General features: G+C 47.7%; 3 protein-coding genes across 4 annotated transcripts; 2 read left to right on the forward strand and 1 right to left on the reverse strand.

The window, feature by feature from the left end:
• Position 1: 1 nt before the first annotated feature.
• On the forward strand, positions 2–6,283 carry cebpz (CCAAT enhancer binding protein zeta). 2 transcript variants are annotated; one of them, XM_014973814.2, is made up of 17 exons: positions 2–137; positions 1,135–2,600; positions 2,885–3,116; positions 3,221–3,383; positions 3,480–3,568; positions 3,637–3,690; positions 3,757–3,859; positions 3,938–3,997; positions 4,069–4,135; positions 4,216–4,322; positions 4,406–4,460; positions 4,779–4,936; positions 5,006–5,047; positions 5,123–5,209; positions 5,288–5,346; positions 5,462–5,543; positions 5,954–6,283. In XM_014973814.2, the coding sequence occupies exons 1-17, from the start codon at positions 21–23 to the stop codon at positions 6,091–6,093; spliced, it is 3,081 nt and encodes a 1,026-aa protein (XP_014829300.2). In that variant the 5' UTR covers positions 2–20; the 3' UTR covers positions 6,094–6,283. The 2 variants fall into 2 exon arrangements, with proteins under 2 accessions (XP_014829300.2, XP_014829297.2); XM_014973811.2 differs by having other exon boundaries at positions 3,757–3,997.
• Positions 5,614–9,582, reverse strand: LOC106907911 (protein CEBPZOS-like). Its single transcript, XM_014973815.2, has 4 exons — positions 9,425–9,582; positions 6,631–6,748; positions 6,506–6,550; positions 5,614–6,177 (listed from the first exon to the last, which is right to left on the reverse strand). Exons 2-4 carry the CDS (start codon positions 6,746–6,748, stop codon positions 6,095–6,097), a joined length of 246 nt encoding a protein of 81 aa, XP_014829301.2. The 5' UTR covers positions 9,425–9,582; the 3' UTR covers positions 5,614–6,094.
• A 3,041-nt stretch (positions 9,583–12,623) lies between these two features.
• Positions 12,624–14,247, forward strand: nkx2.2b (NK2 homeobox 2b). The gene is made up of 2 exons (XM_014973810.2): positions 12,624–13,468; positions 13,665–14,247. The coding sequence occupies exons 1-2, from the start codon at positions 13,297–13,299 to the stop codon at positions 14,117–14,119; spliced, it is 627 nt and encodes a 208-aa protein (XP_014829296.1). The 5' UTR covers positions 12,624–13,296; the 3' UTR covers positions 14,120–14,247.
• The last annotated feature ends 1,419 nt before the right edge of the window (positions 14,248–15,666 follow it).

Consider the following 15,666-nt stretch of genomic DNA (forward strand, 5'->3'; position numbering starts at 1 on the left):
CTCCACGCCGCAGAGACAGCATGGCGGACAGCAGGAGCTCCGATGAGTCCCAGCAGGAGGAGAACAGCGAGGAGGAGGAGACTCCAGGCGGAGAGGAGCTCAACCTGGAGGAGGTGCTGCGGCTCGGAGGGACCCAGGTCAGTCGGGGTTCGGTTCGCGATGACGGGACTTCCGTTACAAAAGAACCCTGGGTGTGAGTTGAGGTCCAGATGTTTCCCACCAGTGGAACTCCTGGTCCGGTTCGACACATGTTGAAACGGGTCCTAAATATCAGCGAGACCCAGCGAACAGACCCATGGTTCGGTTCGGAAGCTTCAGCAGTTCGGGCTTACTAACAGAACCCTGTTGGAGTTCTGACCCGATGAAACTGAACGGAACCAGTGGGGAATGGTCAGGTCCGCTCTTTAGGATGAGATGACGTCACAGAAGTGATTTGTGTCAACAGCTGCGATTAATCATGTTTAGATTTTTATTGAGTCCTTGAAAAACAGGAGAAAAATCTATTATTCAGATAAATATCTGAACATTCTGCAGATTTGCCATTTACCCACTTAAGCTGCTTTTATACAATATTAGAAATACAACATAAATGCAAATAATTCAATTTTTAAATAAGAAAAAGATTTTCTTGCCTTAAATGTAATAACAGGGAAAAAAATCCTTCTAGCATCACCATGTGAAAAGCTTGGTTCTTTCTGCTGGACTGAACAACGATACAGTTTAGGGATTAAATTGGATTAAAGGATAATCGGACAGCAAAATATGATTAAGACATTTACTCACAGAATGTGAAGCTAAAAACTGAAGAGAGGTGAAGGGTACAACAGTTTTTTCATTTTTAATGCAATATGTTTAAAGTTTTGGTTTAATTCCTGTTCTGAGGATGTTCTTTCAGCAAATTCCCTTTTTCAAACTCACCATGATCCCTAAAGATCTGGATCCTCTGGGTGTAGTACCTCCACCCTGCCAACAGGTGGTGGTAACAGCCCGAGCTTCATCTGCATGGTGTTGGTTTATGACATAAAAATGTTGTTTTGGACTGGAGGTGCAGTTTAACTGAAATGTTAACTTTGTAAAACATTACAAGTGAAACCAGACCGTGTGGGATCTCTGGTCCCTGCTCTCCGTCTGCAGGCGGACTACATCCTGCTGGCGGCCATCAATGACTCCACCGAGCTCGTTGATGGAGGGATGAAGGGAGCCATCGACGACCTGGAGGAGGGAGAGCTGGAGGGATTCATATCCAAACTGGGGATCCGGGCCCACACCGGGTCCCAAAGCGTACCGGACCAGCCGGAGGGCGGCGCCGCTGCAGACCACAGGAAGGGAAAAAAGGCTGTGGAAGCATCGGCTGCGGATCAAGTGTCCAGCTCTCAGAGTAAAAAACAGAAGAAGAAGGAAGTTGTTCCGGTTCCACCTGGGAAAAAGCCGAAGCAGAACCCGGCCCAGTTTGAGTTCCAGCCGCGGCAGGTTCTGCTCATCAAGCCGGGCAGGAAGTGGTTCGAGCTCGAGTACGCCTCGGAAGGGTCGGATACGCCACAGGACGCGGCGGTGGTGTCCCGCTACAAGGCGCTGGCGCAGCGGCTGTTTGAGTCCGAGGTGGAGCTGTACCGCACCAAGAAGAACCTGCAGAGAGGAGCCAACTCCGCCTGGATGAAGACGGTGGTCTCCTCAGGCGCGCTGGCCGACCGGATGGCCGCCATGACGCTGTTGGTGCAGGACGCGCCGGTGCACATGCTGGAGCATGTGGAGACGCTGGTTTCCATGGTGAAGAGGAAGGGCAGCCGACGGATGGGCCTGATGGCGCTGGACACAATGCGGGAGCTGCTGCTGTCCGACCTGCTGCCCGAGCACCGGAAGCTCCGCCCCTTCGCCCAGCGCCCCTTCGACCAGCTGGAGGAGCGGGCGAGCGGCAACCGCGACGCCCGCGACCGCCGCCTCATCCTCTGGTACTTCGAGCACCAGCTGAAGCAGCAGGTGGCCGAGTTCGTGGCGGCGCTGGACGAGGTGGGCCACGATACGGTGGCGGCCACCAAGGCTAAGGCGCTGGCCGCCGCCCACGAGCTGCTGAGCGGCCGGCCCGAGCAGGAGAGGGCGCTGCTGGTCCAGGTGGTCAACAAGCTGGGCGACCCCGACTACAAGATGGCGGCCAAGGCAGCGCACCTGCTGGAGACGCTGCTGCACAACCACCCTAACATGAAGGCGGTGGTGTGCTGTGAGGTGGAGCGCCTCATGTTCCGGCCCAACGTCGGCGCCAAGGCGCAGTACTATGCCGTGTGCTTCCTGAGCCAGGTGATGCTGAGCCACGACGAGGCGCCGCTGGCCGCCAAGCTCATCGCCGTCTACTTCTCCTTCTTCGGCGCCTGCGTCAAGAAGAAGGACGTGGAGTCCAAGATGCTGAGCGCTTTGCTGACCGGCGTCAACCGGGCGTATCCCTACGCCGACGCCGGAGACGAGAAGGTGCGCGAGCAGCTGGACACGCTGTTCCGGGTCGTCCACCTGGCCAAGTTCAACACGGCGGTGCAGGCGCTGATGCTGCTGTTCCAGGTCCTGGACGCGCAGCAGAGCGTGTCTGACCGCTTCTACGTGGCCCTGTACAGGTAAGAGACCCGGAAATGGACCGGACCCACCCAACCGACCAGCTGGAGAAAACCCAGTGTGCACTGGCAGGGTTAACCCTTACTTTGGGAACGACTGATTAACTAGTAACTTAGTTAGTTCACTGATTCGAAAGTAATTAAGTTACTAATTACGTTATGAGTTTCATTCATTCCGTCACTGACTTTACTGGCTGAACATTTTCATCTAACGCATTACTAACAAGTAATCTGAGTAACTTGCTGAGTAACCCAGAGCCATGCTGGCGTCCTGCCTGGTGCTACAGGAAGCTGCTGGACCCGGGGCTGGCGGCGGCGCCGCGGCAGAACCTGTTCCTCAACCTGCTGTTCAAGGCGCTGAAGGCGGACGTGGCGCCGCGGCGCGTCAAGGCCTTCGCCAAGCGGCTGCTGCAGGTCGCCGCGCAGCAGGGCGCCTGCTTCGCCGCCGGGGCGCTCTTCCTCGTCTCCGAGCTGATGAAGGCCAAGCCGGGCCTGCGGATGCTGCTGCAGCAGGGGGAGGTGAGAGAACCGGGCCTTGGGGCGGTACCGCTGGGATCGAGTTTAAATTGGACCGGTTTTCACCTCGTATTAACTCCTGTTGATGTTCTGATTGGTTCTGACAGGACGGGGCGGAGGAAGACGAGGAGTTTAAAGATGTCTGTGAGGAGAGGCGCCATGATGAAGAAGAGGAAGAGGAGGAGTCTCTGGCTGACAAACCGGAGGGAGGCGTGGCGGAACCAGAGACCCGGCCCACGGCATCATGGGTCCACCACCAGAACCTGGAAGGTACCTGGTCCCTTCTTGGTTCTGATTTGGATTAGAACAGGTGTGGTCAAGGCGGTTCTGATCCGACCCGGTTCTAACATCTGAATGTTCTGACAGGAGGGCGGAGCTCCCAGAACTACGACCCGGTCCACAGGAACCCGCTGTTCTGCGGTGCCGACCGCTCCCCGCTGTGGGAATTGCACCGGGTAAGGAACCGACCCAAACTACCCGGTTCTGGGTTCTGTTCTGACCCGGTTCTGTTCCTTCTCTGCAGCTGTCTCTGCACTTCCACCCATCGGTGTCCCTGTTTGCCAGAACCGTCCTGCAGGTAACACCAGAACCCGTCCGGGTCCTCCAGAACCCGGCCTGGGTTTCACACGTTTCCTGTCCGCAGGGAGAACCGGTCCAGTACACTGGGGATCCGCTCCAGGACTTCACACTGATCCGGTTCCTGGATCGCTTCGTCTTCAGGAATCCAAAGCAGCTCAGAGGAAAACGTGAGAATCCCGGATCCGCTCTCCAGCTCCTTCCCGACCCGGGATCGGTTCTGATCCAATTTCCTGTCTGTTTGTCAGAAAACACAGATTCTGCGGCATTGAGGCCCAAGCAGCGGTTCCCGGTCGGCTCGTTGCCAGGTGAGTTTTCCCTGCCGGTCCTTCTGGTTCTGAACGTTTCCGGGTCCAGTTCTCACTCTGGGTTCTTCCAGTGAACGGCGTCGAGTTCCTGTCCAGAGACGAGAGCCAGATCCCCGTCGACCAGGTCTTCTTCCACCGGTGAGTCCCGCCGCTCCGCCCGGCTCACCCAGAATCCGGTTCCGACCCGGCTGACCCAAAGTGTGATTCTATTTCTGCAGCTTCTTCAAGAAACGGCAGCAGGAGAAGCAGAGCCGGCGGCCGCGACCCGACGGAGACGACGAGAGCGTGGAGAGCGTGGACGACGACGAGTTCGAGGAGGCACTCAGTACTAACGAGCTTTTCCTAACGAGTCGTTAACGAGGATGTTTGAAACATTCTCATGAACCAGACTGGGTCTGATCCCAACAGATTCCTTGGAGACCGACTTCACCAACGTTCCGGACGGCGACCTGGACTTTGCAGGGTGAGTTTTCCAGAATCCATGAAAAGAAATCAAAGCTGGAAATCTAGAAAACGTCTGTAAGTTTCCAGCCTTGACTGTTCAGAAACATTTAATCATTTCATTTAGAACGCACTGGGGGCGGGGCTAACTGGCCTGAGTAGAGGGGACAGGTGTGAAGTTGACCAATCAGAAGAGAGAATCACAGGAAGCATTAATTACTCGCCCCCTGGTGGACAGATCATGTAACACCATCTGTGAATTGAGGATCAATCAGCTCAGTCAACTGACGGCCCAGTTGGTTCTGGTTGGTTCCAGTTCTGACGTTCCTGTGTTTCCCAGGAACGTCCGCAGTAAGAAAGGGAGGGACTCGGAGGACTCGGACTTGGAGGATGACCTGGACGATGAGGAGGTGTCTCTGGGCAGCATGGATGAGGAAGACTTTGGAGAGGACGAAGGCGGGACCTTCCTGGACCCTGATGAGGATGATGGTGATGATGGTAGGGAGCGTTCTTCGGGACGGTCCAGTTGGCTTCCTCCTGGTTTATCCCGGTTTGTCCCTCCTGCAGGTCCAGAGCTGGAGGATGGCGAGGATGAAGATGTTCCTGAAGGTCGGTTCTGCTCCTCCTCTTCCTCCCTGATGATCTGCTGGGATCCCAACAGGAAGTGTGTTTTCCTTCCTGCAGGTTCAGGCGAAGAGGCGGAGCTTCCTGCTATTCCTCAGACCAGGAAGAGGAAGTCCTCCAAGGAGCCGGATTTCTCCGGACCTTTAGGTTTGTGTCCTTTTTGACTCTCCAGGAAGTTCTGCAGCACCTGGAATCACTTCCTGTTTCACTTCCTGGTTCTTCCAGAGCCGGACAAGGAGAAGAAACGAAGGAAAGACAGAGGTGTGTTTGCTTCAGCAGAGGAGGTGAGTTATTTTCCTGCAGAACCGGGTCGGCTCTATTTTGGCCGCAGATCGGATGGTCCAGTTTCAGCCAGTGGGGGGCGCTGCAGGCGATTCTCATCCTCCTGTTTTCCTCCAGTTTGGATCGCTGCTGGACGAAAACACCGACTGCAAGTTGGACAACATCGGCCTGAACGCCATGGCCAACAGCGACAGAGCAGGTAGGACCAGAACCGGACCAGAACCGGCCGGAACCGGTTGGGAAAACATTTAGAAGCATTTGTCCATGAATCAGGAGACGAACTGTTTTATTTTAGTTTACTGGATTCTAGCAGGTCAGAACATTCAGAGTCCAGTTGGTCCAACAGAACCAGTTCTGCTCCTTAAAGGGACAGTTTGCTTTTATGACTGTTGGGCTGGTTCCGGTCCGGTTCTGGAGGGAACCAGATGATCCTTTCTCTGATATTATGGGATGGATGGAGGGAAGTGGTAGGCTCCACCCCTTTGGTTCCAGGATGGCTCCTGATTGGCTGGTTCAGATTCTCCTGCTTTTAAAGCCAAACTGTCCCTTTAAGATGCGAACCTGGTTGGTTCTGACCTCTGCTCTTCCTCCTCCTCTTCCTCCCTTTAGGCCTGAAGCAGCTGAAGTGGGAATCGCAGCGGGACGACTGGATCCACGGCCGGGACTCCCAGACGCTGCGCCGCAGGAAGAGCTCCTTCATCAGGAGGAAGACGAGGGGCCGCGGGGCCTTCAGGAGGAACAGGAAGTAGCTCAGTCCCGTTTGGCTGCCCAGGCTTCCTGGTCCCGCTCCCGGATTCCATAGATCCCGGCCCACTCGTTGGACTGGTAGTAAACTGAGAGCACAGGAGAGACTGTCAAAGACTGCTTCATTGTTAAAGTAATTTCATTTATTAAAGCTTCACACGAACATTTTCTTTTGTTAATAAACTGTGGAATGTTTTTCTGATCCTGATTGGTTATTGTTTGAAACTGGATCCGGTTCTGGTTCTGATATTCAGTGTTAGCGCCACTCTGCCCCCTGCTGGCCGCTTTACACATCCTAGCTCCTTTCCCAGATCTTCAGAACTGGACTTGCTCGGTTAAGGTGGAATCAGCAGATCGGCGTCTTCAGGCTCACCAGAACCTGAGCAGAACCGGCCCAGAGAGCAGAGCTGAACTCACCTTCCAGCACTGAAGGGAAGCGGCTGTTCATGGAGCTCCTGAACTCTGCAGCAGGAAGAGAAGAGAGCAGATGTTCCTGCAGATGTTTTCCCTGAGCAACATGGCCGACAGGTCGCATGTCCTACCCTGACTGTTGTTCATCCTGTGGAACAGGAAGTAGGCCCCGAACACGCCCAGCAGCTCCACCATGACCACGCCCTTCATCAGCCGCCTGGCCAGGGGCTCCAGGGGCCGCGGGGACATCTGGAGGGACAGAGGGGGACACAGAGGACAGGATGGGACAGGACAGAGGGGGACACAGGAATTCATCCCAACTTTAATCTCAGAATCCAACCTTTTCTTAAAAAGTCTGAACATTTTTGCTCCCAGTGGCCCTGAGCCCCACAACTCTGGAGTCCAGAGGGACACATAACATTTGGCAGCCCAGATTTGGCCCTCAGTCCCTGGGTTTGACACGGTAAAGAACTGATATCAGTGTATTATCAGCCTGGCGCCCACCAGGCTTTACCTGCCCCCATTGGATAAGTGTTGCTTATTTTTGCTTTTAGAACACAAAAAAGAAAAACTTTTTTTTGAAATAAGTCATACTCCAAGCATCTCTGTTGCTCTGAGCGTTTCACTGGTGGAGCAAATTTATTCCTAAAAGATGGTTTATAGTTGATGCACTGAAAGCGGGCAGAGCGGACCAATCACACTGGAGCAGCTGGATGTCTGAAGTTTAACTCGGCACAGATCGCCTCCTTTCACTCAAACTGGACACAGACTGACCAGATATTTACGTCAGTGAGGGATTATGATTCTTTAGAGAACTCCACATCAAGGTACGAGTTTAAACCCGCTGCGTTAGCTCTGGTTGAGCAGCTCTATGTGAACCGCAGGAATAACTTGTAGTCGCTTTCAGAGGAGCGTTGAGAATGATTTATATTTGGGAACAAAACATTATGTGCAGCGTTTACATCTCAACTCGCTGTCCACCGTGTGGCGCTGTGTCTGTGCTGATAAGGTTTGTGTCTGTGTCCCGGTTGGCCGCAGCGTTAGCGGTTTAACTTGTGGAGTTTTCGCGCTGACCTCGTAGTCACGCATCACAGTGGTTTTATTTTGTTTTATCATTATTTTTCCGGCTACACGATGCGTCAAACCGTACCAAATGCTTTGTCCACTTAGCTAGAGTTAATGAGCGAGGAGATCAGGAAACCTCGTCCCATAAACTTGAGCAACCAAAACAGTTTCTGTGATTCTTATTAAAACTCAACTGACAGAAATGTTAGAGCTGCTAGAGCCACATAAATTAAATCTCCTGTTTGTCCCTCTGTATTCAGCAGAGATGAGCAGTGCAGTAGATTAACTCATCCTGCAGGGCCGGTCCAAGGCTGCATGACGCCTGGGGCAGAATCTGACTGAGGGGCCCCATCAGCACCTCTAACAGCTTCTGAGTTGGATTTAATCTGGGAGAGGAGGAGGAGTTTAACTGGCCAACCGAAAAACAGTCAGTTATAATCCAGATTACTAATTTATATTTAGGAACAAACAGCTCAAACTCAAAGATTTAACTCACAGCATCAGAGTGTTGCTATGGTAACAAAGCAGTCCAGAAGATAAACACGCCGGCTCCTTAAAATCTTAAATTTAAATGTTAAACAATTTAAAATCTGTTAATTTATGTATGCTGGAACAATTAAATCAAATTTAGCACCAATGATAATCTCAATAAGCAAAATTTGAGTTAAACGGAGATGCAAATAATTTATATCTATTTTTTCGTTTGTTTTTAGTACTTTATATTTGTGGGTTTAAATATCGTTTCACTGGTGATGATCGACCGCCGGGCTGACAGGTTTACTGGGGAAACCCTCACAGTAAGTAATGCAAACAGCTAATGCTAACCGTTTGACAGCTAGCCATTTGATAGAAAGCCAAATAACACGTAGCGCACTTAGCTATCTAGCGTTAGCCTTCAAGACAACCAGACATTTAAGCAAATCTTGAGGCTATTTTATGAAACCTAGAGGCATGAAACAAAGGAAAAGACAAACACTCCCTGAAGAAGATTAAACGAGCCGCTCACTGTGGTTGTTTTATAGCACGCGCCTTAAACACCTTAAAATTACATAACACATAAGATGTTCATCCGGGTACCACACATACTGTGAACAGCATTCCAATGGAAAACAAGAAGGGCTAGCAGTTGTTGGGAACAGTAAGAAACACTTGCAATATCTCGTCGTCATTAGCTTTTAGGCTAGCCGTTTGGTCCAGGTGAGCTAGCTTAGGGCTATTGGCCCTTGTAAATCTCATCTCAGCTCTATTTATATAACATTAACAAAGCTACGCGTGGTTAGCATGGCTCGAAAGTTGGTGCTTAGCACTGACCAAGTCCCCTTATATAAACTTCCATGACGTCATAGAGTTTCCTTTGAAACTCCTTCCTCTTCCTGCAGGACTTAATGCGGTGCATTGTGGGATTAATAGCCCTTCCATGGCTGGTGTCCAACAGTGTCATAAAGCTCTTCCACTGTTATGAGAAACATGAAGCCTATTTAAAAATAATATTGTATTGAATCTATTTTTGGTAATTTGGTATCTTTCATACAGTTCTCATTTTAAAATATTGCGGGTAATTATTGTTTCTTCGTTTGGTTTTTTATTAAACTGTTTAATAAACTCCATGTACTTTCTGTCATTTTCAAGGTGTTATTCGTATAAAATATTTTACAAGTTGTCATTATATTTATCCGCTTATTTTTTATATGTTTCTGTTTCTTACATTTTGTTTTAAAAGTTTTTTAACTGTAAAAAAAATAACATTTAATAAAAACAAGTAGAAAAGGTCATTTATTAAATATAAAAAAATCAACAGTTCTGCTTCGTAAGACGCCACGTTTGAGCTAAACATTTGTCTTTATATCTAATTTCACTCACCTTCCTTCTGCTAGGCGGGTCAGAAAGCAGCAGCAGCGATCCAAAAGAACCGAACCGAGTCAGAAAAAGGTTAAACAGAACAAAATAACCAGGAGACCACAACAGGACGTCTAGATCCACTGAACGGAAGCCGAGAAGCGCCAAAAACCCTCTTCAAGCCTCATTACTGCCACCAGCTGGCCATGGTCGGGTTACAGGTAAACTAAATAATAAAGACAAAAACATTTTTAAATGTTACACCAAAATAACACTGCGGCCCTGGCAGCTGCTCGCTGATCGGCAGGAAGTTCCGCTCAGACGGAACCGGTTCGGATGGACGGGCCAGGGCCTGCGGATTGGAGCGGCGGTTTGTCCGACTTAGTGACCGAGGTTAGAGGCTCCACTGCGGCCGGAGCAGAGCGGAGGGTCCGGGGAGGGAATCCTGCCGGAACAACAACAACAATAATAATAATAATAATAATAATAATAATAATAACAATAATAATAATAATAATAATAACAGTTTTTATTATCAGAGTCTTCATAAAGGCTGCAAACAACAAACCGATCCAAAGATCAGATCTTTTAATAAATAAGTAAAAACGAAACTAAATACAATATTCAAACATTATATTGTTTGATAAAAAATTTGCTCTAAAATAAATAGTTATAAAATATCAAGTTTTTCAAACGTAAAAACTATTGTGACTTCAAGAATTTTATCAAAATTCTGACTGACGCTGTGGTGGCCTGTCAAAAGGCCACTAGAGCCACAAAACCTAAAAAAAAATTTCTGACTGATAGAAACAAATAAAATATAAGCAATAAAAAACGAAGAAATAAAATAGACACAGAAATAATTTCCTGTGACATTTATATGGCAGCTATAAATGAATGAATATGACTAACGTTACAAACTGCAGGAGTTAATGAGACTCATAAACGAATTAATGTCCATTTAATTACTTCAATAAACTTTGGGATTTCTGCAAAGCCCGACTTTATTTTGTTTATGATTTATTCTAATAAAACCTCTTTATGTGTGAAGCTGCTGCTGGTTCTGTCACTCCTGGACCAGAACCAGAACCTTCAGAGTCCAAACAGGATTTATTCCCAGTTCTCCGGTTTCCCAGTTTGAAACTCAGAACTTTTCATTTCAGAGAAAAAAACATTTATTTATTTTTTACCTTTTTTTTCAGCTTCCTGTAAAATTAACACCGGAATATAATAAAGTATTATAAAAAATTTAATATCATAAAGTCAAATCTTCCCAGTCCGGCTGAGTTTATCCATTCAAGAAATAATTAACTTGTTCAATAAAATTCATTAATGTGACACTTTCAATAAATTGTAATGAATACAAAATATAAGAAACATTAATTAAAAGTTTCAGTCATTAATGAAAAGGTAAAATCATAAATAATGAAATCATCTGATTGGTTAACCTACACAAATGTTTTACAGGTAAAACAAAAACAGTTTTGTCTCATTCACTCCGTTTTTTCTTGCTCCTTTTGTCTTAATTGATCTGGGGGGTTCAGGGTTATTTGGGTAATTTGTTTTTCTCATATTCCAGCAGTAGATCCTCTGTGATCCCACTGATCCTTCAGACCAACCGGGATTCAAACCCACAACCCTCAGGTGTCCAGGCTGAAGGTTTAGTTTATCATGTAATAATAATAATAATAATAATAATAATAATAAGAAGAAGAAGAATAAGAATAAGAATAATATGAATATGAATATGAATATGAATGAACCGAGCTAGCTGCAGTTCTTCCTACAGACAGCAGGGGGCGCTGTGCGCTAACAGATGACCGGCAGAGACTGAGAGAACCAGAATAAATCAATCAATAAATAATTTAATAATTTAATCCAGACCGACAGAAGATGATCGATGATTTATCAAACACTAAGTTCTCTCTGACCTTTGACCCCCAGCAGGATGCCCCCCGAACCTCCAATTGACCCCCAGTGACCTCACTTTAAGGTCCGACCGCAATTCAGGAAAGACGCGAATCTGATGCAGTTTGAAGAATTTTTATTTCTAATTAGAGTAAAAGTAAAACAAACTGAATCAAATCTTATAATTATCTTCAGCTGCAGTTTTATAACTGTTTTATTTTATTTTATTCATTTCATAATAAATGGGACCAAATTCAGATATCGACCTAAATCCTCCTGGTGTTTTTGTCTTTTCGCAAACAGAAAAACTGGAGCAAACACACACACACCTACACACACACACACCTACACACACACCTATACACACACACCTACACACACACCTACACACACACACACACACACCTACACACACACACACACCTACACACACACACACCTACACACACACACATACACATACACACACCTACACACACACACATACACACACACATACACCTACACACACCTACACACACCTACACACACACACACACACCTACACACACACACACCTACACACACACACACACCTACACACACACACACACACACACCTACACACACGCACACACACACACCTACACACACACACACCTACACACACACACACCTACACACACACACACACCTACACACACACACACCTACACACACACACATACACATACACACACCTACACACACACACATACACACACACATACACCTACACACACCTACACACACCTACACACACACACACACACCTACACACACACACACCTACACACACACACACACCTACACACACACACACCTACACACACACACATACACATACACACACCTACACACACACACATACACACACACATACACCTACACACACCTACACACACCTACACACACACACACACACCTACACACACACACACCTACACACACACACACACCTACACACACACACACACACACACCTACACACACGCACACACACACACACCTACACACACACACACACACCTACACACACACACACCTACACACACACACACACACACACATACACACACACACACACCTACACACACACACACACACACACACCTACACACACACACACCCTAACACACATCCTGAAAACTTTATAACTTAAATTATAACAAAGAAACGACGAGATTCAAATCTCATCAAGAAGATTTATAATAATAATAATAATAATAATAATAATAATAATAATAATATTTAGACCTTCAGAACCAATCGGACCGTGTTGTGACGTCAGCAGCACTCACTGGAACGGAACCTCTAAAAAGTATTCACACCCTTTGAAGTTTTCATCAGACCGGAAGTGGATCAGAACCAGGAAGTGGTTTCCATCATTTTCACAGGTAAAATCTGAAAAGTACGGAGTGTTTTTTTTTTTTAAATAAGAATCAGAACTCTGCAGAACTTGGTCTGCGTTCTGATTACCTCAGCTCTAGACTTTGACTAGGCCACCAACTCTGATCTCGTTCTGTCCTCCTGCTGGAAGCTGAACTTTGACCCCAGGTTCGGCTCCCCCAGCATGATGCTGTCACCACCAGGCGTGACAGGTTGAACTGTACCGTCTCTCTGAACGGTTCTGATCCGGTTCTGCACGGCTTCCTGTTGCTCTGACCCTAAATATTCATCAGAACCGAACCGAACATTCCTCCCGGTTCCCCCGGTCCAGATAAGAAGCGGACCGGTTCGGCCTCCAGCCTGACATGATGATGATGATGATGATGATGATGATGATGATGTGACCTTCCTCCTCCTCCTCTTCCTCCCTCTTAAAGCGCCGCGGCGCCGCAGCGACTCAGTCCGACCCGAACGCCGATCCCTTCATGGACCGAACCGCGCGGAGGTCCGCTGCTCTCTAACGACCCGAACTGGACCCGAACCTGAACCGAACTCGGACCAGTTCCTTCTGCGCCTGCGCCATGCCGTCCGGCTCCAGAGGGAGAACCGGATTCTCAGTGCGGGATCTTCTGGACCTTCCGAACCCCGCTGGAGGATCCGGGTCCGGAACCGAGGAGGAGAGCTCCAGGGAGGAGCCGGAACCGGAACCGGACCCAGAACCGAAGTGTTGGAGCAGGTGGAGCCGAGCAGCAGGTCAGAACTCTTTCATCTTCATCAGGAGCGGAACCAGAACCTGTTCTGAGTTCGGTTCAGGTCTTCATGGTTTTAGCCCAACCGGAACCTGATCCAAACTTTTATCGGTAACTTTTATGGTTCTGGTGTGATTCCGGTCCGGACTGCTGAACCGGGTCTCTGACAGTAATAAAAGTTATTTTCCTTCCTGCTTCAGAGTCCGGAACCGGCCGACCCGGTGAGCATCCCGGCGCTGCGGCTCTCCTCGGTTCGGCCCAGAAGAACCGGAAGAGGCGGGTTCTGTTCTCCAAGGCGCAGACCTCGGAGCTGGAGCGCCGGTTCCGACAGCAGCGGTACCTGTCGGTTCCGGAGCGGGAGCACCTGGCGGGCCGGATCCAGCTCACCCCGAACCAGGTCAAGATCTGGTTCCAGAACCACCGATACAAGATGAAGCGCGCACACGCAGAGCGCGGCCATGAGGCGCTGCCGCTGCTTCCGGCGCGCCGCATCGCGATCCCGCTGCTGGTTCGGGACGGGAAGCCGTCCGTACCGCTGGAGGTTCGGTCCGGGTTCGCCCTGCCGCTGTGCGCCTTCTCCCCGCTGCTGCGCGCCGCCTGTGGGCCGGACCGGACGGGACCGACGCCGCTCCTCTACCCCTGGAGCTGGACCTGAGCCCAACCGGACCGAACTTTCCGCTCTGACTGTTTGGGTCCGCTCTGGGGCCCGGTTCGGTTTGTTCGCTTTCCGTTTTCAGTTTATTTATTGTTTGTGGTTCTGAATAAATGTGAGGAAGATTCTGACTCGGTTCTGGTTCTTCTGAAACACAAACGGTTCGGTCCAGTTCAGAGCGGAAAAACTAAAACATGATCCAGAAAAAACTGCTGTTCGGTTCCGACCCAGATGAGCCTTTCGGTTCTGGTGACGGAACCGGAGGAGAAGTTCGGATCCAGAAACCAGGAGACTTCCTGCTGCAGGTCCAGTTCGGTACCAGAACCGGTCTGCTTCAACTCGAACTGCGGTGTCACCTGAACTCTTCCAGAACCGGTCCAATCGGAACCGACACCTCGCTCAGGAAGGGCGGGAAGCGGCAGGATCCAGAACCTTCCCGCCCGGCAGCCGGTCCAGTTGTTCCGATCCGGTTCTGGTTCCGGACTGTTTGTGTTTTTCCGCTCAGAGTCTTTCTGGTTCCCGCGGGTCAAAGGTCAGACCCAAGCGGCGGGCTTTGATCTGACCCGCTTCTGACGATATTAATAATAATCATAATTATTGATTATTAAACATTCAGGAGGCCTAGTTAAAGGACGGAAGCAGGAAATACATCCTGAGTGAAACAATAAATTCTGTTTTATTTTTCGGCAGATTAAATTTTTTCTGGTTTAGTCCAAAATAATTCAGTTTTATATTTGAAAATTATTTCAAAAATTGTATTCATTTAAAGAAACAAATTTTAAAAATCTCCAACCAGTGAAAATTAATTAATTAATTAATTAATTAATTTCTACTTTTTTGCTGATAAAATATTCAGATTTAATTTTAGGGGAAATTCTCAAATTTCCTGATTTTTATTTGAAATGTTTTAATTTTACTCTGGTGTCGTTTTCAGCGAAGCCAGCAGGGGGCAGCAGCGGCCTGCTGCAGCCGTTTTAGGTCTCCGATAATCGACGATCTTCAATCAATGGTGGAAACTTTCAGATTCCCAGTAAATCTGGGAATATTTTACCTCCCCGGATTATAATCCGGAGCAAAAAGGATTTAAGAATCGCAACGATTCATCCAGCCAACAATTTATTAACAAATATTCAGATTAAACAGATTAAATTAAATCATACAAGATTATATTAAATTACAAGAGAATCAAAAACATGAAGATTTAAATTAATGTAAATAATGTAATAATTACACAAATGAAGTGAAAAACACAAAATGCTGAATAAACAAAAAAAAAGAACAGAAATGGATATTAAAAACAAATTAAAACTGTTTATAAATTATATTTATTTTGTTTTTTGAGTTTCTCTGCAGATTCAACTGGAATTTCCTGGAGATGTTTTAGAAATATTTGATTTTTTTGATTTCAATAATCAGTTTCACCAAATGAAAATATTACTTTTATTCTTTTAAACAAACTTTTGTCTCTTAATTATTTTTAAACCTCAGAAGCAATTTAATAAATATTAATTAGATGGATGAAAATAATCTCATGTATTTATTATTATTAT

This window comes from Poecilia mexicana, unplaced genomic scaffold, assembly GCF_051168715.1.
Source record: "Poecilia mexicana isolate PSO_F unplaced genomic scaffold, ASM5116871v1 scaffold_21, whole genome shotgun sequence".
Lineage (NCBI taxonomy): Eukaryota > Metazoa > Chordata > Actinopteri > Cyprinodontiformes > Poeciliidae > Poecilia > Poecilia mexicana.

What these genes read in the sequence shown, in the direction of transcription:
- nkx2.2b (XM_014973810.2), top strand. Translation starts at nt 13,297, where the DNA reads ATGCCGTCCGGCTCCAGAGGGAGAACCGGATTCTCAGTGCGGGATCTT. An exon ending in CAGGTGGAGCCGAGCAGCAG is followed by an intron (nt 13,469 to 13,664) that starts GTCAGAACTCTT and finishes TTCCTGCTTCAG; the next exon opens with AGTCCGGAACCGGCCGACCC.
- cebpz (XM_014973811.2), top strand. Translation starts at nt 21, where the DNA reads ATGGCGGACAGCAGGAGCTCCGATGAGTCCCAGCAGGAGGAGAACAGC. An exon ending in CGAGTTCGAGGAGGCACTCA is followed by an intron (nt 4,323 to 4,405) that starts GTACTAACGAGC and finishes TGATCCCAACAG; the next exon opens with ATTCCTTGGAGACCGACTTC. An exon ending in TGAGGATGATGGTGATGATG is followed by an intron (nt 4,937 to 5,005) that starts GTAGGGAGCGTT and finishes TCCCTCCTGCAG; the next exon opens with GTCCAGAGCTGGAGGATGGC.
- LOC106907911 (XM_014973815.2), bottom strand. Translation starts at nt 6,748, where the DNA reads ATGTCCCCGCGGCCCCTGGAGCCCCTGGCCAGGCGGCTGATGAAGGGC. An exon ending in CAGGATGAACAACAGTCAGG is followed by an intron (nt 6,551 to 6,630) that starts GTAGGACATGCG and finishes TTCCTGCTGCAG; the next exon opens with AGTTCAGGAGCTCCATGAAC. An exon ending in CTTCCCTTCAGTGCTGGAAG is followed by an intron (nt 6,178 to 6,505) that starts GTGAGTTCAGCT and finishes CTGTGCTCTCAG; the next exon opens with TTTACTACCAGTCCAACGAG.